Raw genomic sequence first — 21,299 nt, 5'->3', positions numbered from 1 at the left:
ACGTGGGGCAGGGGAGGGCAAGATCTCGTGCAAGCCCAGGACAGTAAGAGAGGCTTCCCGGAGGACGGGAGGGGCTGAGGCCGGCAGCGAGGCCATTCCAGGCGGAGGGAACAGCTTGGGCAGACACCTGCAGGAGGAAGCTTCAGACCTTGACCTGGGAGTAAGTGTCCAGAGAGACAACATGATTGGGAACCCGCCTTGCAGGTAATTTGAAGGAACCTACCTGCACAGGCGTGCGATTTTTGTTAGGAGGGAACAGAAATAAAAGAACAGGAGGCCGGGCGCGGTGGCTCACGCCTGTAATCCTAGCACTCTGGGAGGCTGAGGCAGGAGGATGATCACTTGAGGTCAGGAATTCGAGACCAGCCTGAGCAAGAGAGCGAGACCCCGTCTCTACAAAAAGCAGAAAAATGAGCCGGGCATGGCGGCTCACACCTGTGGTCCCAGCTACCCGGGAGGCTGAGGCAGGAGGCTCGCTTGAGCCCAGGGGTTGGAGGCTGCGGGTGAGCTGTGATGACGCCACTGCACTCCAGCCCGGTCGACAGAGTGAGACCCTGTCTTGAAGACAAACCAACAAACAAACCAGGGAAAGGAGGCCTCAGACATGAAAAGGACAAACCTCTGAAGTTGCTGGAAAACCCAATGGTGAGGCTCAGAGCTCCGGGTTAGGCAGGCCGGGTTCTGAGGACCCACCTGGCCTCTGCCCACGAACCCGATGGCACCGTGTGACTCTGGGGGAGAAGCCAGAGAAAGGGCCGGAACGGGACTGACACGTGGGGCCCTGGGTGGGCTCGGGCCTGGGGAGGTGGGTCCCAGCTCAGCCCCTGCAGGACCACGTGTGGGAAGGGGGCCTGCCTGTGACCAGAGGTGACAAACCCCGGCCAGCAGAGCTTGAAGGGACACACCAGACCCGGGGCCCTTGGATTCCGGACTCCCCCAGGGCAACAGCAGTAACAGCCTCCACCCACCCCGGGCTGGCATTCTTATCGGTCCCCTGGGAGGGCGCGAGAGGTGGGCAGGTGTGCCTGCGCCCGGATCAGGCCGGGCAGAAGAACAGGTAGGGAGGCTTCCCTCTCTTTCCAGGCTTCCCGTCCCCTCCCCACTGGGGCCTCCACACTGAGCGCCTGCTGTATGCAGACCCCGGCCAGGAGGAGCCTTGCCCCGCCCGCAGGCCCGAGGTCATGACCCCAGGTAGAGGTGACAGCGACCTGAAAGGTGAGGGCTGCCCCTGAGAAGGCGACAGGAGGCCGAGGTCGCATCTCCGTGCGTGTGCCTCCCGTCCCCGCCGGTCCCGGGTCCCCTTCTCCCCCGGATGTCAGCCTCTCCAACCCCACCCCTGCCCCAGGCCTGGCCCCCTCCCCCGCGCCCCGCCCCCGCGCCCCTCCCCGCGCCCCGGCAGCAGGGCCGGCAGGGGGCGCAGCGGGGCGGGCGGCGGCCCGGGAGGCGGCCCGGGAGGCGGGGCGGGCGGCGGCCGCGTCGGGACCGGCCGCGATGGGACCGGAGGCGGCGCGGGCGGCGGCGGCGGCGCAGACAAAGGCGCGGGCGGCGCGGAGGGCGCGGGCCGGGAGCAGGGAGCGAGCGGGGCGCCCGGCTGCGCGCAGTGGGCGCCGCGGGCCGCAGCGACCGGGCCCGGACACTCGGGGCGCCGACCCCGCAGGGTGAGCCCGGCCGGCCGGGCCTGCGCCGGAGCGCGGGGGCCTTGCGTCCCGGGGACGCGGCGGGGCGCGGGGGGCCCGGAGTTCCGGAGTCGGGGCCTGGGGGGCCGTGCGGGGACCCCGCGTTCCGGGGCTGGGGAGCGCGGGGGTCGCGGAGTTCCGGAGTCGGGGTCCGGGCGGGACCGCCCGCGCGGGAGGTGCCCGAAGTTCTGGACCCGGCGTTGGAGGAGGCTGCGAAGGGGTCCCCGAAGTTGTGGACCTGGGGTGGCGGAATAGTGCGGGAGGGGTCCCGCAATTCCGGACAGGGGACTGGAGGAGTGTTGGGGGGGTGGTCCTCGAAGTTTAGGAGTGGGGTACAAGCGGGGTACAAGCGGGGGTGGGGCTCCAGAGTTCTGGATCTGGGGCCAGAGGTGGCAGCGCGGGAGGGGGGTCCCCGAAGTTACGGACCTGGGGTTTGCAGAGGAGGGGTCCCCGCAGTTCTGGACCCGGAGTCGGGAGTCATCGCGGGGATCTCGGAAGTTCCACGGCCGGGGCGCGCGTCCCGAAGTTGGGGTGCGCACTGGTGTGTCCTGATGCGGGTGAGGGCTGGATCCTGAATGCGCGTCAGGCCCCCCTGAAGTGGGGCGCGTGGGATGGGGCCTCGTCCCCCGGCCTGATTGGGGATTCCTGTCACCGGGCGGTGTCGGACTCCCCCTCCGGGAGCCCCGCGCCCGCCCGGTGGCGTCCGAGGCGCATGACTAGTTGGTGAGTAACTTTCCCCAACGCCGCAAGTCGCGGCCGCTCCGGCCGGACCGGAAGGGCCTGGGTTCCGGGGATCAACCCCGGCGGCCCAGACCCGCCCCCAACCCAGGCCGGACCTGTGGCCCCTCCTCCACCCGGGGGCTCCGGTTTCAGACCCTGTGACCGGGACTGCAGCTGCCCAGGACAGGATGGGGGGGGCACCCGCCTCTGACCACGGAGGCTGCTGGGCTGGGGCCTCCCCTCCCCCAAGCTCCTGGGTCCCCTGCAGATCCCCTGGAGGCAGGTTTTGGGGTACAGGGGGAGGATCAGGAAGTCCCCTCCCAGCATCGTTCCTGGCTTCCTGGGTTGGTGGCCAGGGGAACCAGCTCGGAGGTTGGGGACAGTCTCCCAACGTGGGGAGCCTCAGTCTTCCAGTCCTGGATTCTGTCCTGCACCCCACGGCGGACTGGGGGAGGGTGACTGTGTGGCTGTATCTTGTCTTTTCAACTGGGGGGGGGGGGCTCCCTAGGGATTTGGACTCCGGCTCCAAGATGTCCCCCTGCCCCAGGGTGGGGGGCTGAGGGGTTCCTCTCCGGTTTAGCAGGGAATTGGTCTCCCAGTAAGCACCTGCGCACGCCCCACTTTTGGACGGAGGGCCCCACCCTGGGCCCGGACGGGTGAATGTGGCCGAACTGGGCAGTGTGGGCCTTGGCCTTCCCGGCCCAGGGCGGAGGGGGCTTCACCTGGCGTCCCTTAACGCGCACAGTGAGAATTTTCGCTGGGAGCGAAAATTTGGGGGAGCACTTGGGTGCTCTCCGAGAGCCATGTCCTCCCGCCCGGGGTGTTTCGGGGCTTCCCCCACAGGGAGAAAGCCGGGGTCCCGCGGCTCGCGTAGTGGTCTGTGCTAATTCCCTCGCCTTTCGGATGGGCGCGCCCGGCGGCGGGTCCTGAGGCTGGACACGCCTGGCCTTGCTCAGCCAGGCCCGGGGGACACTCACAGGCCTCCTCTCTCCCCAGGGGCCGAGCCGGCGGCTCCTGCCACCCGTCCGGCTGCCGCTTAGAGCCTTCCCAGCCCGGCCTGACCAATGTCCACGGCCAGGTGAGCCCCAGCCCCGCCCCCCGCCCGCTCTGCGCTCCTGCGCGGGCGCCTCCCGCCGCCTGAGCACCCTCTGCCCTGGCAGGGAGCAGCCCATCTTCAGCACGCGGGCGCACGTGTTCCAGATCGACCCGGCCACCAAGCGGAACTGGATCCCGGCGGGCAAGCACGCACTCACCGTCTCCTATTTCTACGATGCCACCCGCAACGTCTACCGCATCATCAGCATCGGCGGGGCCAAGGTCCGGCGGCGCCTGGGCGGGGCGTGGGCACCAGGGGTCCCGGGGACACCGGCCCTGCTGCCGTGGGCCCCAGGGGATGGGAAACCCTGGGCCTCCCCGCGCCTCAGTTTCTCTCTCTCCTGAAATGGCTCAGGGCTCCGAGCCGCTGACTGCAAGGTGATGCAGGGGGGTCCTGTTCGTTGTTATGATCAGTCCCGTCAACCTCGAACTCTGTTTCTCGCGCCCCGGCCCAGGCTATCATCAACAGCACCGTCACCCCCAACATGACCTTCACCAAAACCTCGCAGAAGTTCGGGCAGTGGGCGGACAGTCGGGCCAACACTGTCTACGGCCTCGGCTTTGCCTCCGAGCAGCACCTGACCCAGGTGGGCCTCGGAGACGGGTGGAGGGAGGGACGGGCCTGGGCCCAGGTCTTCTCCTCCTCCGGGCGCTGGGGGGCCGAGGCCAGGTCCCCGGCCTCTATCTCCTTGAGGAATAGGCAGGCCGAGTGTGATGAGCCAGAATGCCGGGTGTGGGGGCTCAGTCCTGTAATCCCAGTACTTTGGGAGGTCAAGGTAGGAGGATCAAATTGAGCCCAGGAGTTCAAGGCCAGACTGGACAGCATAGCAAGACCCCATCTCTTAAAAAAAATTCATTAGTTTTAAGAAAGAAATTAGATGAACTAGAAGCCTCTTCCAGGTTCCCTGGTTTGAGTCCCAGTTCTGTTGGCCACATGCTCCAGTTTTGAATGCACCTTACTCTTCTTCGGGGTATCACATGAGTGCCTGGGCTGGGCTGGGCTGGGCTGGGCACACACCAGCAATACTGCATTGTCCAGCACCCTCTGCCATCTCTATACTTCCATATTATCTTTTCTTTTTTTTGAGACAGAGTCTCACTCTGTCGCCCGAGCTAGAGTGAGTGCCGTGGCGTCAGCCTCGCTCACAGCAACCTCAAACTCCTGGGCTCAAGCGATCCTCCTGCCTCAGCCTCCCGAGTAGCTGGGACTACAGGCATGTGCCACCATGCCCGGCTCATTTTTTCTATATATATTAGTTGGCCAATTAATTTCTTTCTATTTATAGTAGAGACGGGGGTCTCGCTATTGCTCAGGCTGGTTTCAAACTCCTGACCTTGAGCGAAGCTCCCGCCTCGGCCTCCCAGAGTGCTGGGATGACAGGCGTGAGCTGCCGCGCCCGGCCTATACTTCCATATTATCTTTATCCATTGTTTCTTTGATGATTAGTGCTTTCTGTGCCTTGCTGAGGTCATGAAGATTTTTCTCCTTTGTTTTGTTCTAGAAGCTTTATAATTTATCTTTCTCATGTAGGTCTTGAATTGATTTCTGTGGTTGGTGCAAGGTAGGGGTCCAGGTTCACTTTTTCCCCACATAAGTGTTGAGTTGCTTTTGGACCATTTTTGTTTGTTTTTGTTTTTTGAGACAGAGTCTTGCTCTTTCGCCACGGCTACAGTGCCGTGGCGTCAGCCTTGATCATGGCAACCTCCAACTCCCGGGCTCAAGCGATCCTCCTGCCTCAGCCTCCCGAATAGCTGGCACTATAGGCACCACCATGCCTGAGTAATTATTCCATTTTTAATAGAGACGGGGTCTCACTCTTGCTCAGGCTGGTCTCAAACTCCTGCCCTTGAGTGATCCTCCCACCTCGGCCTCCCGGAGTGCTGGGATCATAGGCGTGATCCACCGCGCCCGGCCATTGGACCATTTTTTGAAAAAATCATTTTCCCCTCATGAATGACACCAATGCCTTTTGCACAAATCAAGTGGCTATTTGTTAAGATTTTCCTTAACAAAATTATTTTTAAACTAAGGAAATTTATTTTAAAATGCGGGAAAATATTGTATCCTATCCTAACTGGAAAACTGGTGTGGCTTGTCATAGCTTACCACGTGGTAAATGTAATCAATTAGTGCAACGAACACAGGAGTGGAGATTATTCTCTCACCGACTACGGATGCTTCTCAGAGCCCAAGACCCACTCTCTCTTTAAATTTGTCCTTGTGTCACCTTTCTTTTTTCTTTTTTTTCCTACTCTTTCGTTATAAACGGATTTTGTGTGTGTGTGTGTGTGTGAGAGACAGAGTCTCACTCTGTTGCCCGGGCTAGAGTGAGTGCCGTGGCGTCAGCCTCGCTCACAGCAACCTCAAACTCCTGGGCTCAAGCGATCCTCCTGCCTCAGCCTCCCGAGTAGCTGGGACTACTAGGCGTGTGCCACCATGCCCGGCTCATTTTTTCTACATATTTTCAGTTGGCCAATTAATTTCTTTCTATTTTTAGTAGAGACAGGGTCTCGCTCTTGCTCAGGCTGCTTTCCAACTCCTGACCTCGAGCAATCCTCCCGCCTCGGCCTCCCAGAATGCTGGGATGACAGGCGTGAGCCACCGCGCCCGGCCCTGAGTCTCTCTTTGTTGAAATAAGTCAGGTAGGGAAAGGGAATCCATTTGTCTGTGATTTAGGGCCACCAGCAGCCTGCGTAATGCCCCCTCTGCTGGAACATCATTTTGCAGACCTTCTTGTGTTCTTCCAGTTTGTGTGATGAGGGGATGGTTTCAGTTCTGAAGATTACTTCGCAAGCGACAGGGCTGTCCCCGGACGGGGGTGACCTGGGGGTGGGTGGACCTGGGGGTTTGTTGACTGTTTCTTCTCCTTCCCTCCCTCGGCTCTCCAGTTTGCTGAGAAGTTCCAGGAAGTGAGGGAAGCAGCCAGGCTGGCCCGGGAGAAGGCTCAGGATGGCGGGGAGCTCACCAGCCCGGCCCTGGGGCTCGCCTCCCACCAGGTCGGCATTCCTTGTCCCTGCCATGCCCGCCTGTACCTGGGGAGGGGTCTGAGCGCCATGCTGGTACCCAAGACCACATGCTCCCAGATGACATAAAGTTAGGCCCGTGGCAGTGACCACAGAAGAGGGAGCATGTGATGGGGGCCTGGGCCTAGCCTGGGGTCTGGTGGGGGGGGGGGGCACCCAGTAGGTGCCCATGACAAAGCCAGCTCAGAGGCCGGGCGCGGTGGCTCACGCCTGTCATCCCAGCACTCTGGGAGGCCGAGCGTGGAGGATCGCTCAAGGTCAGGAGTTCGAAACCAGCCTGAGCAAGAGTGAGACCCCCGTCTCTACTAAAAATAGAAAGACATTAATCGGCCAACTAAAAATACATAGAAAAAAAATTAGCCGGGCATGGTGGCGCATGCCTGTAGTCCCAGCTACTCGGGAGACTGAGGCAGGAGGATCGTTTGAGCCCAGGAGTTTGAGGTTGCTGTGAGCGAGGCTGACGCCAGGGCGCTCTAGCCGGGGCAGCAAAGTGAGACTCTGTCTCAAGAAAAGAAAAAAAAAAAAAAAAAAAACAGCTTGGATGGCAGCATCGCAGAGTAGAAGTTGAAACAACTAAATACAGAGCAGAGCCATGAACCGCCCCTGGGTGCTTTTCCCACATTGATTAATTCAGCATCCTTTATTGAGCACCTGCTGTATGCCAGGCCCAAGGCCGGGCACAGGGGTTATAGAGATGAAAAATTGGGCTGGCCTCTGCCCTCAGGGCCCTTCCTGCTGGCTCACGAGTGTGATCCTGAAGATGGGCCTCAGGGAAGAAGAGCTTGGCTCTGAGGAAGCAGGGGAGCTTTCTGTGTCTGCTCACCTGGGCGGGTTTAGGCAGGTTTGCTCCTGGCGGGTTGGGGAAAGCCCAGGCAGGCAAGGCAGGGGCGGGGCACGCGGCTCCCAGCCCAGGGGCCCTGGGGAGCCACGGAGGGTGGGTGAGGTGGTGAGGGGCGCGCTGGGATCCTGGTCTGGGCAGGACCTGCTGGGGTCAGAGGTCGGGTCGGACCCCCCTGACCTCAGTCACGGCGCCAGTGCCGCGGCCACCGTGACCTTCTCACCTCTCCTCGACCGAAGCCACCACGTATCCTGAGCCCGTCCTCGTCCCCACCCGCAGGTGCCCCCGAGCCCCCTGGTCAGTGCCAACGGCCCCGGCGAGGAGAAGCTGTTCCGCAGCCAGAGCGCGGACGCCCCCGGCCCCACCGAGCGCGAGCGGCTCAAGAAGATGCTGTCCGAGGGGTGAGGGGCTGGCAGGGCGTGGGGTGGCGAGGACGGGCTTCTCAGGAGTCCAGGGGGCGCGGGGCCGACGGCGGGATCCGGCTTTGGACCCAGGACCTGGCGAAGGGGCGGAGCCGCCCGGGTTCCTCCAACGCGCACCTGCGCTGGCCCCGCCCCTTCCCCCGGCCACGTCCCCGCGTCTAGCCCCGCCCCGTCCAGGCCGGGGATAAAACCAGGGGCGCTTCCCCAGCCCCAGCCCCTTTCTGACCGTGCCCCCATCGGCTGGCACCTCGCCCGTCCCCCACTGGGGCGGTGTGTCACTGAGCGGGCTCCACGAGCCTACCTGGAACCGGTCTGGACAAGACCACGCCCCCTGGACCCCGCCATCCCCCCCGCTCGACGCTGCTTGGGCCCCGCCCCCAGCACAGAGCCACCCAGCATGGCCCCGCCCCCAGCCCGGCCCAGTGTCGCCCCGCCCCTATCCCAGGGCCACCCACCCTGGCCCCGCCCCTAGCCTGGCATCGCCCCGCCCCTAGCCCGGCGTCGCCCCGCCCCTAGCCCGGTGTCGCCCAGGGCCTCCCACCCTGGCCCCGCCCCTAGCCCAGGGCCACCCACGCTGGCCCCGCCCCTAGCCCGGCGTCGCCCCGCCCCTAGCCCAGGGCCACCCACGCTGGCCCCGCCCCTAGCCCGGCGTCGCCCCGCCCCTAGCCCAGGGCCACCCACGCTGGCCCCGCCCCCAGCCCGGCGTCGCCCCGCCCCTAGCCCAGGGCCTCCCACGCTGGCCCCGCCCCTAGCCCGGCATCGCCCCGCCCCTAGCCCAGGGCCACCCACGCTGGCCCCGCCCCTAGTCCAGCCTCGCCTGGGCCCGCGCCCCCGCCGGGCCATCCCCTGCCGACCCTCGCGTCCCTGCAGCTCCGTGGGCGAGGTGCAGTGGGAGGCCGAGTTCTTCGCGCTGCAGGACAGCAACAACAAGCTGGCGGGCGCGCTGCGGGAGGCCAACGCCGCCGCCGCCCAGTGGAGGCAGCAGCTGGAGGCCCAGCGTGCAGAGGCCGAGCGGCTGCGGCAGCGGGTGAGGGCAGAGACCCCTTCCTCCCGGAGACCCGGGCGGCCGCGTAGCCCGCGTCTCCGCCTGTCCCACCTGCCTTGGGTTTGTGGACCGTGTGGCCTCGGCAGTTCCCTTCCCCAAGCCTCAGTTTCTTGCTCTGTGAAATGGGCCTGAGACGATGCCCACCCCCCTGAAGTCCGGTGGGAGGCGGAGTCCCCAGGGGTCCGGGCGCAGCATCGGGGCTGAGGTTCCCGTCCGCACAGGTGGCTGAGCTGGAGGCCCAGGCGGCGGCGGAGGCCCCCCAGGTGGGCGAGAAGGAAGCGCAGGGCCAGTCGCTGGAGCAGCTGGAGGCGCTAGTGCAGACCAAGGACCAGGTGAGCGCCGAGCGAGCGGGCACCTGGGCCTGGCCCTCCCTCGCCTCCCACGGGGGAGCCGGCCCCGCACAGACCCTGGCCCCCCTGCTCTAGGAGATCCAGACGCTGAGGACGCAGGCGGGCGGGCCCCGAGAGGCCCCCGACGCCCCGGAGCGCGAGGAGACGCAGCAGAAGGTGCAGGTGCGCGTGGGCGGCGGGTGACGCGGGCGGAGCAGGGCAGACCCGAGATCTGCCTCCCTGGTAGGTGCTGGGCAGCTCCGTGCCTCCCCGAGACTCAGTTTCCCTGCCTGTGCCCGGAGACGGGACAGTGTCTACCTGAGACTGTCAGTGGTTGGGAAGACCAGGCCCGCGGCAGGTGCCTCCTAACCGGCGGGTAGCAGTAGCTGCACCTCCGTCGGGGAGTTCAGGGGGCAACTCTTGAGTTCCCGCCAAATTCCGATGCTTGGCCCTGTCGCGTCCTCACGCGTCTTCAGCCGGAGGTCGCAGGCCCTGAGTTCGAATCCGGGTCTGGCTGGCTTGGCTTTGGCTGCAGCCTTTATCCAAGAAATGTTCAGCGAGCACTTCCTGGGAGCCCAGCAAGCGGAGATGTTCAATTATCTGAATCCTCCGAAAGGGTCCCCAGGAGAGACCAGCTGGGGAGGCGCACAGCACAGAGAGCATAGCACGTGCAAAGGCCCTGGGGCAGCGAGGAACTTGGGGGTCCAGGGAACTACAGGGAGGCCGGCGAGGCTGGTGTGCGTTTTAGTCCACGCTTGATGGGGGAGCCACAGGGACGGTTTTGAGAAGAGGAAGGTCACGTTTTCTCCTGGGGTGCTCAGAATGGCCCGAGTGCCCAGGGGAACAGGGCGTTGTGGGCAGGGCCGAGGCGCGGGGAGCAGGCAGAGGGGGCTTGGGCGGTGGGGTGGGGACGGCCGTCGAGATGCTGGGGTCCCCGACCCGCCCGCCCTCTGCCCGCAGGACCTGGAGACGCGCAACGCGGAGCTGGAGCACCAGCTGCGGGCGACCGAGCGCAGCCTGGAGGAGGCGCGGGCGGAGCGCGAGCGGGCGCGGGCCGAGGTGGGCCGGGCGGCGCAGCTGCTGGACGTGCGGCTGTTCGAGCTGAGCGAGCTGCGAGAGGGCCTGGCCCGCCTGGCCGAGGCCGCGCCCTGATCCCGGCGCCCGCGGAGCCGGTCCGTGGACGATTCCCTCCCGCCCGCCCGCCGCGGGGGCCGGGCCGCGGGTGGCAGGTGGCCCGTCCGCCCCGCCCGGCAGGGACTGGGGTCCCCGCTCAGCCCGGTGGGGCCGGCCTGGACACGCCTCCCAGCCGGCAGGCCCGCGCAGCTGGGGGCTGTGCCTGAGCTTTCCGTTGCGTAGAATTTCTAGATCCCGGGGCGTGTACCGATGCCCGGATTACATTTCTAAGCCTGGCTGTGTACGTGTGGTGTGTGGCACCTGTCACCGGCCTCTTGACGCGCCTCCCCCGCCAGGGTGCACCTGCGCTGGCCCCGCGTCTGCGCCTGTAAGCCGCGGGCGGGTGCCCAGGCCGTGCGCGCCCGGCACCTCCGCCCGCCCGTGCCCTTCGGCTTAGCCCGCGTCGTCTGGCCGGGTTTGGACTCAGCCCCGGAGAAGTCCCCTTCCCTCTGGCCACCACCCCCAGGTGCGGCCGGGCGGGGAAGCCTCAGCACATAGCTGTGTGCGCCGGGCACGGGGCGACCGCGCCGAACCCTCGTGGCGCCTTCAGAGCGCGCCCGGAGCTCAGGCTGCTGGTCCGTCTTCGCGGCTCAGGGGACGCCCGCCTGCCTGCCGGAAGTGCGCGGGTGCTGGGGGTGCTGGGGGTGCCGGGGAGGCACAGGCGGCCAGGCCACGCTCTCACCGCCCCCCTCCGTCCTCGGAGAATCACACCGAGCAAGTCAAAAAGACCCATTTATTGAGCGCCTGCTGCACGGGTGACCCTGGCCCGGGTGACTCCGCGGCGTCGAGTCCGGCCTCATGGCCCCGCGTTGTGGTCCTTCCTCCTCTGCGGCCCCTCGGCCCAGGCTCCGGGCAGGGGGCAGCTGGGGGGCACAGGGGCGAGGGGCTGGCTGCCCACAGGGTCTGCCGAGGGGGACCGGGCAGACCCCAGGAGAAGTCCCTCAAACGGGGGAAGGCGGGGCCGTGTGGGGCTCAGGTTGGGCCCCCAGGGACGCGCCGGGCAGCCCGCCCTGCTGGCTTCCGCCGCCGCAGCGTCTCTTCCACCTTCTCCCTGAAGTGCCGGTGCTTCTGCCGGATCTTGGCCAGCTCCGCCTTGCGCTTGGCCTCCAGGTCGGGGTCCTGGCGTGGGGACCAGGTGGCTGAGCCGGGCGCCGGGGACCTGCCCGCACGGCCCACCCCACCCCTGCCCCGCCAGCTCCGCCCTCACCTTCCCCTCCAGGATCAGCTGCTTCCGCTTGTTGATTTCTTTCTTCTCGTCAAAGTGGGCCGCCTCCAGTTTCTGGGGGGGCAGGGAGAGGCTGGTCAGGGGCTCCCCGTCTCCGGGGAAGCCCCCCAGGCCCCGCCTCTGACACTTACGATCTCGCATTCCCTCCGAACCACGTTGACCTGCGTGAGGATCTGCAGCACCTGGGCCTCCTCCACCGAGAATTCCTCCAGCTTCTTCTCTGGAGGGGGGGGGGACAGGATGACCGAGCCCCAGGCAGGGGCAGGGGGGAAACAGAACGGGGAAGGAGGGAGTTCAGTCATGTAGTGAGCTGCCCGTGCAGTGGGGTGTGCAAGTTCACATGGGGTCATATCAAGTAAGAGGTAGGTGGGCAAGACCACAGGCCCGGCCAGAAAGAATGTCTTCTAAAGTCAAAACGGTTGTGAATTTTAGGACAGTCTGTGCCACGATCAGATACGCCCCAGTCAGCAGTTCTGTCTTGGCTACACATTAAACCACTCGAAAGGGTTTTTAACAGGCCCAGGCCTACGTTTTGTCACTGGGGCCTTCAGTGTGACACGCTGGACGGCCTCAGGGACCATCCGCACACCCAAGGACCCCTCCCGCCCGAGGTGGCTTTCAGTTGCTGTTGGCCACCGTGGGGAGCTTCTGTTTCAAGAACTGGGCAAAAGGGGCCGGGCGCGGTGGCTCACGCCTGTCATCCCAGCACTCTGGGAGGCCGAGGCCGGAGGATCCCTCAAGGTCAGGAGTTCAAAACCAGCCTGAGCAAGAGCGAGACTCCGTCTCTACTAAAAATAGAAAGAAATTAATTGGCCAACTAACATATATAGAAAAAATTAGCCGGGCATGGTGGCGCGTGCCTGTAGTCCCAGCTACTCGGGAGGCTGAGGCAGGAGGATCGCTTAAGCCCAGGAGTTGGAGGTTGCTGTGAGCCAGGCTGACGCCACGGCACTCACTCTAGCCTGGACAACAAAGTGAGACTCTGTCTCAAAAAAAAAAGAACGAGGCAAGAGGAACTTCAGACGGGGGTGAACAGGTGCGTGACCCAGCGCCCCCCCCCCCCACTCACTGATCTGCTCCTCGATGGCGTGCACCAGGTGGATGTCGTACTGTGTCACCAGCGTGACGGCTTGTCCTTGCCGCCCTGTGGGGACGCAGCGCAGTCATCTGTCCGTCCCAGAGGAGCTGCAGAGTGGCAGCTCCCGCCAGCCAGGCCTCACACACAAGCTGGCAACTGGCTGATTTCCCTTTTCGGCTTGGCTGCCAGGGAGCCCGGGCTAAGTTATCTCAGCAGTTAGTCCCCATGGGCCTCTGCTCCCCATTTCTGCGACTGACTCGGGCTAGAATAGCGCTGACAAGGTTCACGGCCCTCACGGCAGCCCCCAAATGCATCATGGTTATTGCTGTCCGCCACGTGAGGCCCAGGGAACAGACGTGATCTGCCCGGCGCCATGAGGTCAGGAGAGAAGGGCCAGGCCCGGTCTGTCCTCAGGGACACATCTCTCCGGGTGCCAGGCGTGACAGAATCTCACCGACACCGTGCCTCTCCTGGGCAGGGCTGCGCATGAGATAAAAGACCCTGGGCCAAGGTCACAGTGAGGAGGGCCCAAACTGGCCGTCCCGTCCGGAGGGGCAGGTTCTCACCCTGGGCCCAAACTGGCCGTCCCATCCGGAGGGGCAGGTTCTCACCCTCGGCCCAAACTGGCCGTCCCGTCCGGAGGGGCAGGTTCTCACCCTGGGCCCAAACTGGCCGTCCCATCCGGAGGGGCAGGTTCTCACCCTCGGCCCAAACTGGCCGTCCCGTCCGGAGGGGCAGGTTCTCACCCTCATCCCAAACTGGCCGTCCCGTCCGGAGGGGCAGGTTCTCACCCTGGGCCCAAACTGGCCGTCCCGTCCGGAGGGGCAGGTTCTCACCCTGGGCCCAAACTGGCCGTCCCGTCCGGAGGGGCAGGTTCTCACCCTGGGCCCAAACTGGCCGTCCCGTCCGGAGGGGCAGGTTCTCACCCTGGGCCCAAACTGGCCGTCCCGTCCGGAGGGGCAGGTTCTCACCCTCATCCCAAACTGGCCGTCCCATCCGGAGGGGCAGGTTCTCACCCTCATCCCAAACCTGGCCGTCCCGTCCGGAGGGGCAGGTTCTCACCCTGGGCCCAGACCTGGCCGTCCCGTCCGGAGGGGCAGGTTCTCACCCTGGGCCCAGACTGGCCGTCCCGTCCGGAGGGGCAGGTTCTCACCCTCGGCCCAAACTGGCCATCCCGTCCGGAGGGGCAGGTTCTCACCCTCGGCCCAAACTGGCCGTCCCGTCCGGAGGGGCAGGTTCTCACCCTCATCCCAGACCTGGCCGTCCCGTCTGGAGGGGCAGGTTCTCACCCTCATCCCAGACCTGGCCGTCCCGTCCGGAGGGGCAGGTTCTCACCCTGGGCCCAAACTGGCCGTCCCGTCCGGAGGGGCGGGTTCTCACCCTGGGCCCAAACTGGCCGTCCCGTCCGGAGGGGCAGGTTCTCACCCTGGGCCCAAACTGGCCGTCCCGTCCGGAGGGGCAGGTTCTCACCCTCGGCCCAAACTGGCCGTCCCGTCCGGAGGGGCAGGTTCTCACCCTCATCCCAGACCTGGCCGTCCCGTCCGGAGGGGCAGGTTCTCACCCTCATCCCAGACCTGGCCGTCCCATCCGGAGGGGCAGGTTCTCACCCTCATCCCAGACCTGGCCGTCCCGTCCGGAGGGGCAGGTTCTCACCCTCGGCCCAAACTGGCCGTCCCGTCCGGAGGGGCAGGTTCTCACCCTCATCCCAGACCTGGCCGTCCCGTCCGGAGGGGCAGGTTCTCATCCTGGGCCCAAACTGGCCGTCCCGTCCGGAGGGGCGGGTTCTCACCCTGGGCCCAAACTGGCCGTCCCGTCCGGAGGGGCAGGTTCTCACCCTGGGCCCAAACTGGCCGTCCCGTCCGGAGGGGCAGGTTCTCACCCTCATCCCAGACCTGGCCGTCCCGTCCGGAGGGGCAGGTTCTCACCCTCGGCCCAAACTGGCCGTCCCGTCCGGAGGGGCAGGTTCTTACCCTCATCCCAAACTGGCCATCCCGTCCGGAGGGGCAGGTTCTTACCCTCATCCCAAAACTGGCCGTCCCGTCCGGAGGGGCAGGTTCTCACCCTCATCCCAGACCTGGCCGTCCCGTCCGGAGGGGCAGGTTCTCACCCTCATCCCAGACCTGGCCGTCCCGTCCGGAGGGGCAGGTTCTCACCCTCATCCCAGACCTGGCCGTCCCGTCCGGAGGGGCAGGTTCTCACCCTCGGCCCAAACTGGCCGTCCCGTCCGGAGGGGCAGGTTCTCACCCTCATCCCAGACCTGGCCGTCCCGTCTGGAGGGGCAGGTTCTCACCCTCATCCCAGACCTGGCCGTCCCGTCTGGAGGGGCAGGTTCTCACCCTCATCCCAGACCTGGCCGTCCCGTCCGGAGGGGCAGGTTCTCACCCTCATCCCAGACCTGGCCGTCCCGTCCGGAGGGGCAGGTTCTCACCCTCGGCCCAAACTGGCCGTCCCGTCCGGAGGGGCAGGTTCTCACCCTCGGCCCAGACCTGGCCGTCCCGTCCGGAGGGGCAGGTTCTCACCCTCATCCCAAACTGGCCGTCCCGTCCGGAGGGGCAGGTTCTCACCCTCGGGGCTTCTCATCTCCTGGCTGCCGGGCTCCGACTGAGAACTCCGGCAGGAAAAGGGGGCTGGGGTTGTATGTGCCACCTTCCCAGAGGACGGCCACGTGCCACTCGGCACGACCCAGGCCACGTGGGGACGGCAGAGCACCCCTCGCCTTTGCGCTTGAAAGGACGGTCACCCCAACTTGCGAACGTTACCCCTGGCAGCTCTCACCGGAGGGCTACACCCCACCCGGTCCCACCCGCTCACGACCTGCTGGAGGGACAGGTGCGGGGCTGCCCGGCCGCTCACCTGCACGGGCAGTCCGGCCGACTCGGTGGATGTAGATCTTGGGGAGCCCGGGGGTGTTGTGGTTGATGACCACCTGCACTGTGGGGATGTCCAGGCCCCTGCAGGCAGACGCCTGTCAGCCCAGCGCCCGTGTGGGGAGCCCGGGGGTGCTGTGGTGCTGTGGTTGATGACCACCTGCACTGTGGGGATGTCCACCGAGGTCCCCCTCCTCGGAAGTTGGGGCCGCCTGACCTGGACCCAAAGCCAGCCTCTCCCTGTGACCCTGCCTCTGACCCTGCCTCGGGGCCTGGCTGGGCCGCTGTAGGGGAGGGAGGGAGGGACGGACGGACGGAGGGAGCCAGGCAGGGGTGGAGCCCGGACCCTGCGGCCACTCACCGGGAAGCCACGTCTGTTGCGATCAGGATCCGGTAGATGCTGGACTTGAACTTGGCCAGGGCGGCAAAGCGTTCTTTCTGCGCGGGCCGGGGAGAGACGTGCGAGTGGGTGGGGGGAGGGGACGGGCCCTGCCCCCGAGGGGCGCAGTGCGCTGAAGCAGGTGGCCGTGAAAGGCCAGGCAGGGACAACCGAACAGGGGCTGGGTGAGGCGACCCGGGGAGGGCCTCGCCGAGCAGCGACCTTTAGGGACCAGGGGAGAGAAGGCAGCGGGAAGAGGGTTGCAGGCAGGGGGACGAGCCCGTGCAAAGGCCCTGGGGCTGGTGGGTGCGGCCCGGCCTCACCTGCTTCATCATGGAATGCAGAGCCACGGCGGGGAAGCTGAACTTGCGCAGCATCATACACAAGATCTGGCAGGTCCTGGCGGGAAGGGAGCGCCCCGTCAACCCTCCGGGCTCTGGGGACCTGGGGAGGCATTCCTGCCCCACGCACCCCTGGAGCCCAGGCAGGTGGCCCTGCTCAGCTTCGAGGAAAGGCAGGATGTGGGGCGTCAGCCGTCCTGCCTGCCCCATGTCCTCTCCCTCCTTAGGCCCGGGACTGCCGCTGGGGCTTGGGAACAGGTGTACTCTCTTTCTGTCTGCTGGGTCTCTAGGGCTGGAAACTGAGCTGCTAGGGACAGGTACTATCACCAAGAAGGCAGGGCCTCCCAAGGGAGGCAGCAGAGGAAAACAGAGTTCAGAGATGGGCACAGAGAGAACTCTGGAACCATCACGTAAGCTGCTGGATCCTGCTGTGCCTGACGGCCACCTCACAGCCAAACTTTGCTCTTCTGGGAGCCAGCACGTTTGAACTGTCTTGATTTCTGCCCTGCTGTCCGGGCTCATGCTGGAATAGCCCACGGCTTCTTGATGACGTCCCCGAATAGCTCAAAGGAGGAGCGGATGCAGGCTGCCCCCGCGGGTCTCTATGTGGCTGCTGACACACACCAGGCCTCAGTTAACTGTCCCGACTCCCTGTGACACGGGACTGGAGGCCCAGGAAAGCTCAGTGACGCCCCAGAGCGCGGTGACGAGGCTGCAGAAACCGCGGCTTGCAGGGCTTTCTCGGCCCTTCATCAGGGCGGGGCTGAGGAACCCTGAAGCCAGAGGGCTCTCCCTTCAGATGGGCTGACCAGCTTTTTTTTTTTTTTTTTGTTGAGATAGAGTCTTGTTTTGTTGCCTGGGCTAGAGTGAGTGCCGTGGCGTCAGCCTCGCTCACAGCAACCTCAGACTCCTGGGCTCAAGCGATCCTCCTGCCTCAGCCTCCCGAGTAGCTGGGACTACAGGCATGCGCCACCATGCCCAGCTAATTTTTTCTATATATATTAGTTGGCCAATTAATTTCTTTCTATTTTTAGTGGAGACAGGGTCTCGCTCTTGCTCAGGCTGGTTTCGAACTCCTGACCTTGAGCGATCCACCCACCTCGGGCTCCCAGAGTGCTGGGATGACAGGCGTGAGCCTCCGCGCCCGGCCTTGACCCCGGCTCCTTGAAGGAAGCCCCCGTAACCTCTGGTCCGAGCAGAGGCTGGGGAGTGCCGAGACTGGCTGTGTGTCCCAGACCTGTGACCGGCACTGGGCCAGCCCTGCAGGGAGGGCCTACGGGAGAGGAGACCGGCGCCCCGCCCACCCGCACGCACTCACTTGCACGTGTTAGTGAAGATGATGATGGACCAGTCCTCGTGCTCATCCTGGAGCTTCTGGATCAGGTGGACCAGGTAGGCGTCCTTCACTTTCTCAGGCACCAGCAGGTAGCGCTGGTCCAGCTGCTCGACGGTGCTCACCCTGGGGACAGAGGGCCTCGGTTCCGGCTTCCGGCGGAGGGAGCTGCCCCCTCGCCCCGCCCGGGCGCGACCCCCGCCCCACGCTGGCCTGCCCCGGCGGCGGCTGTGGACTCACGGGGCTTGCGCCTCCCAGAAGAAGGGCTGGTTGGTGGCCAGGCCTTGCAGCTCCCGGAGGGTGTCCGTCAGCGTGGCGCTGAAGAGCAAGGTCTGCCTGCGGGCCGGCACCGCTGCCAGGATGGCCTCCAGGTCCGCGGTGAAGTCTGTGCAGCCCTGCTCCAACAGCCGGTCGGCCTCGTCCATCACCTGGTGGGGGTGACGGTGTCGCCTGAGGCCCCAGGTCTGGGGGGCCTGTCTCCTCACCCAAGCCTCAGAGCCCCCTCGTTTTGGTCCCTGAAGAGTCCCTGTCATTGTTCCTAGCACTTGACCAGGTGGTTTAGGGGACACGCGGCTCCCAATCGGATGAGACAGGACCCCAGGCGGACGCTGGGCCCAGAGGCCCGACCCCAGCTCACGAGGTCCAAGAGGGCAGGGCCAGGCCGGCTCACCAGGAAGCGGATCTTCTTTATGCTGAAGGTGTTGGAGCTGCGGAGGTGATCGGCCAGGCGCCCCGGGGTGGCGATGACCACATGTGGTTTCCGGGAGAGCTCCAGAGCCTGGGCCACCATGTCTGGGGGCAGAGGGGGAAAGGCAGGGCTGGGCGAGTGGTCCGGGGCTGCAGAGGTCCTATACCCGGAGGGTCCCCCAGCCTCCCGGCCCCGTACCCATGCCGCCGACGATGATGCAGTCTTTCAGGCCCAGAGGCTTCCCCAGGACCCGGAACTGCTCCGCGATCTGGTAGGCCAGCTCCCTGTGGGTGCGAAGGGGCCAGGCTGGGTCAGACTGCAGCTCTGCACCCTCTCTGTCCACGAGCTCTGCTCACGCCTCTCCCTGGCCTCCCGTCTTGCCCTCTCCTGCTCACACACCCTCAGAATCAATTCTAACCCTCTGCCTGGCAGTCAAGGCCCTTCTCGAACTGTCTCTGACACGCCTGGCCCCCGGCACCCTTCCTGCTCCTCGCAGCTCTCAGGCCTCTGCATCTGCGAGCCAGCAGGCCCCTCCTGCCTGGAACACCTTTCCCCAAACCTGTCCCTTCACAAGGCCCTTTTCATCTTTAAGGCACCCCTTGAATGAAGTCTTCCTCGACTCCCCCCTGCCCCCCAAACCCACAAGCCACACCATCAAGGAATGCTGTGCCCATCTCTCCTACTGCTGTTATAAGACTTATTATGTAAACTGCTGTGCGTGGCTGTCCAAGAAGGGGACGTGTCTGTCTATTTCTTTCTTTCCTTTTTCTTTTCCTTTTTTTGAGACAGAGTCTCACTGTTGCCCAGGCTAGAGTCCCGTGGAGTTAGCCCAGCTCACAGCAACCTCAAACTCCTGGGCTCAAGGAATCCTTCTGCCTCAGCCTCCCGAGTAGCTGGGACTACAGGCATACGCCACCACGCCCGGCTACGTTTTTGTATATATTTTTAGTTGGCCAATTAATTTCTTTCTATTTTCAGTAGAGACGGGGTCTCGCTCTTGCTCAGGCTGGTCTCGAACTCCTGACCTTGAGCGATCCTCCCGCCTCAGCCTCCCAGAGTGCTAGGATTACAGGCGTGAGCCACCGCACATGGCCGACATGTCTATTTCTTGAACTATAAGACTACTGGCAGCTCCCTTCTGACCAGCACTTGCCCTAAGTCAATGCTGAGAAATTGTCACACACACCACCTTAATGCTGCAGCCCATCCTAAAAGGTGACCACGATTTCTGTCCCCATTTCACACATGGGGCAAGTGCATCTCTAGCCCAAGAGAACGACACTGGTTAACGTGCACCCAGGGGACCCATCGGAAGGCTCACCTGGTGGGTGTCAGGACAAGGCAGAAGATGCCATAGGGATCCTCAGACAGCTTCTGCAAGATGGGAAGAACAAACGCCGCTGTCTTGCCGCTGCCTGTCTTGGCACAGCCTAAGCAGTCCCGACCTGGGCGGAGAGCAACACGGCATCAACACACTCCACGTGTGGACAGCTGTTCCACTGGACACAGTTTACGACAGCCTACGTTTAATGAGCAGCTACTGGGAGCCCAGTCCTGGCCTATGGCTTCTCCATTGCGGGCACGCTGGCCACATTCCATCGTGGGCAAGTAACAAATCATAGAAGGGAAGAAGCCATTATCCCCTCCATTTAACAAAAGGGGAAACTGAGTCTCAGAGACTTCCTCAAGACACACAGCCGACGAGTAGCAGGCGGGACTGGGACCCCTATCCATCTGACCCAAGATGCCTGAAGCTTACCACCCTCATACCGATCCCTCCTGGAGAATCCGACTTTGAATCCCCTTCTCCAGTACAGCAGCCTATGCGCCCTGTTGACTCCTTCATTTCTGTTTGTTTGATCCCTCAACTTCTCACACGCTAAGCTTCCTGTGGGCATTTTTTTTTTTTTGAGACAGAGTCTCACTTTGTTGCCCAGGCTAGAGTGAGTGCCGTGGCGTCAGCCTAGCTCACAGCAACCTCAAACTCCTGGGCTCAAGCAATCCTGCTGCCTCAGCCTCCCGAGTAGCTGGGACTACAGGCATGCGCCACCATGCCCAGCTAATTTTTCCTATATATATTAGTTGGCCAATTAATTTCTTTCTATTTATAGTAGAGACGGGTCTCGCTCTTGCTCAGGTTGGTTTCGAACTCCTGACCTCAAGCAATCCTCCCGCCTCGGCCTCCCAGAGAGCTAGGATGACAGGCGTGAGCCACCGCGCCCGGCCTGTGGGCATCTTTTTAACGGCAAAACTGGGTTGAGCCAGAAGAGCGGGGAGAAGAATAGTCACAAGACCGCGGAGCCCTGGATATACTAGCAGGGTTGACAGCCCCGGTTCCTATTTGCAAAATGAAGATAGTCGTGCCAGCTCTGCCGAATCTTCACAGCACTATGGGGACAAGTTATCCATCAAACCCTCGCTGTCCTGAGGCTACGGAAAGTTTCCCAAACGCCAACACCGCCCAGCCTGCCTCCGGAACCCAGGCTCCCCGCAACGCCCAAGGCTGCCCTCGTCGCGTGGGAGCGGCGTGGGCAAAGGCCACTAGTGGGGAAGGCGGGCGAGAGGAGCCATAACGCCTCTGGGGAAAGCCGCCGGGCCACACTCACCCTCCAGGATGGCGGGGATGCAGCCGAGCTGCACGGGCGTAGGCTGCTTCAAACCCAGCTGCCGACATTGTTCCACGAGCCACGAAGACAACCCGAGTTCCGCGAAGCCGGCCATCCACGCCACCAGCCGTGTGCGTGTGTCTGTGTGTGTGTGTGGGAGGCTGTGAATCGCGCTTCCGGCGCGCCCCGACGACGTCACGAAACCTCCTTCCAGTTTATTGGATCGGGCCTCCCATGTGGTCCCACCTTCTCCAGCTCACTCTGCCAATCCCAGCCCGGACCATAGCCTCTCATCATGTTTCCCTAGATCCCATTGGCTCGCTCTATCAAATCAAACTACAATTCCCGAGGCGCCCTGCGAGACGCACTTGCGTCTCCCACCCCACCTTGCTCCCATGGAGAGAGACTCCCCATTGGCTTCATTCCCTGCCACTCGAAATGAGTAAACTACATTTCCCAG

At 64.2% G+C, this 21,299-nt stretch overlaps 2 protein-coding genes across 2 annotated transcripts; one reads left to right on the top strand and one right to left on the bottom strand.

Moving 5' to 3' along the window:
* The first annotated feature begins 1,487 nt into the window (after window positions 1-1,487).
* HOMER3 (homer scaffold protein 3) lies at window positions 1,488-10,560 on the top strand. Its single transcript, XM_076001560.1, has 10 exons — window positions 1,488-1,658; window positions 3,393-3,474; window positions 3,557-3,713; window positions 3,947-4,078; window positions 6,381-6,488; window positions 7,633-7,754; window positions 8,646-8,802; window positions 9,042-9,152; window positions 9,246-9,332; window positions 10,110-10,560. The coding sequence occupies exons 2-10, from the start codon at window positions 3,461-3,463 to the stop codon at window positions 10,299-10,301; spliced, it is 1,080 nt and encodes a 359-aa protein (XP_075857675.1). The 5' UTR covers window positions 1,488-1,658; window positions 3,393-3,460; the 3' UTR covers window positions 10,302-10,560.
* A 481-nt stretch (window positions 10,561-11,041) lies between these two features.
* Window positions 11,042-21,029, bottom strand: DDX49 (DEAD-box helicase 49). The gene is made up of 13 exons (XM_076001559.1): window positions 20,840-21,029; window positions 19,555-19,678; window positions 18,432-18,517; window positions 18,216-18,337; window positions 17,786-17,973; window positions 17,531-17,671; window positions 16,195-16,270; window positions 15,854-15,930; window positions 15,479-15,576; window positions 12,617-12,691; window positions 11,679-11,767; window positions 11,530-11,601; window positions 11,042-11,441 (listed from the first exon to the last, which is right to left on the bottom strand). The coding sequence occupies exons 1-13, from the start codon at window positions 20,952-20,954 to the stop codon at window positions 11,295-11,297; spliced, it is 1,410 nt and encodes a 469-aa protein (XP_075857674.1). The 5' UTR covers window positions 20,955-21,029; the 3' UTR covers window positions 11,042-11,294.
* Window positions 21,030-21,299: the final 270 nt, after the last annotated feature.

Source organism: Microcebus murinus, chromosome 4, assembly GCF_040939455.1.
Source record: "Microcebus murinus isolate Inina chromosome 4, M.murinus_Inina_mat1.0, whole genome shotgun sequence".
Classification (NCBI taxonomy): Eukaryota; Metazoa; Chordata; class Mammalia; order Primates; family Cheirogaleidae; genus Microcebus; species Microcebus murinus.
The sequence above is the reverse complement of the archived record's forward strand: the minus strand, read 5'-3'. Positions and strand labels throughout refer to the sequence as shown.

Bases quoted from the DNA above. Each gene is read 5' to 3' on its own strand.
- HOMER3 (XM_076001560.1), top strand. The intron at 3,714-3,946 runs GTCCGGCGGCGC...GCCCCGGCCCAG, and splicing joins TCAGCATCGGCGGGGCCAAG to GCTATCATCAACAGCACCGT. The intron at 6,489-7,632 runs GTCGGCATTCCT...CCCCACCCGCAG, and splicing joins TGGGGCTCGCCTCCCACCAG to GTGCCCCCGAGCCCCCTGGT.
- DDX49 (XM_076001559.1), bottom strand. From the start codon at position 20,954: ATGGCCGGCTTCGCGGAACTCGGGTTGTCTTCGTGGCTCGTGGAACAA. The intron at 16,271-17,530 runs GTGAGTGCGTGC...CCTTCCCGCCAG, and splicing joins ATCTTCACTAACACGTGCAA to GACCTGCCAGATCTTGTGTA. The intron at 15,931-16,194 runs GTGAGGCCGGGC...CGGCCCGCGCAG, and splicing joins TGCATTCCATGATGAAGCAG to AAAGAACGCTTTGCCGCCCT.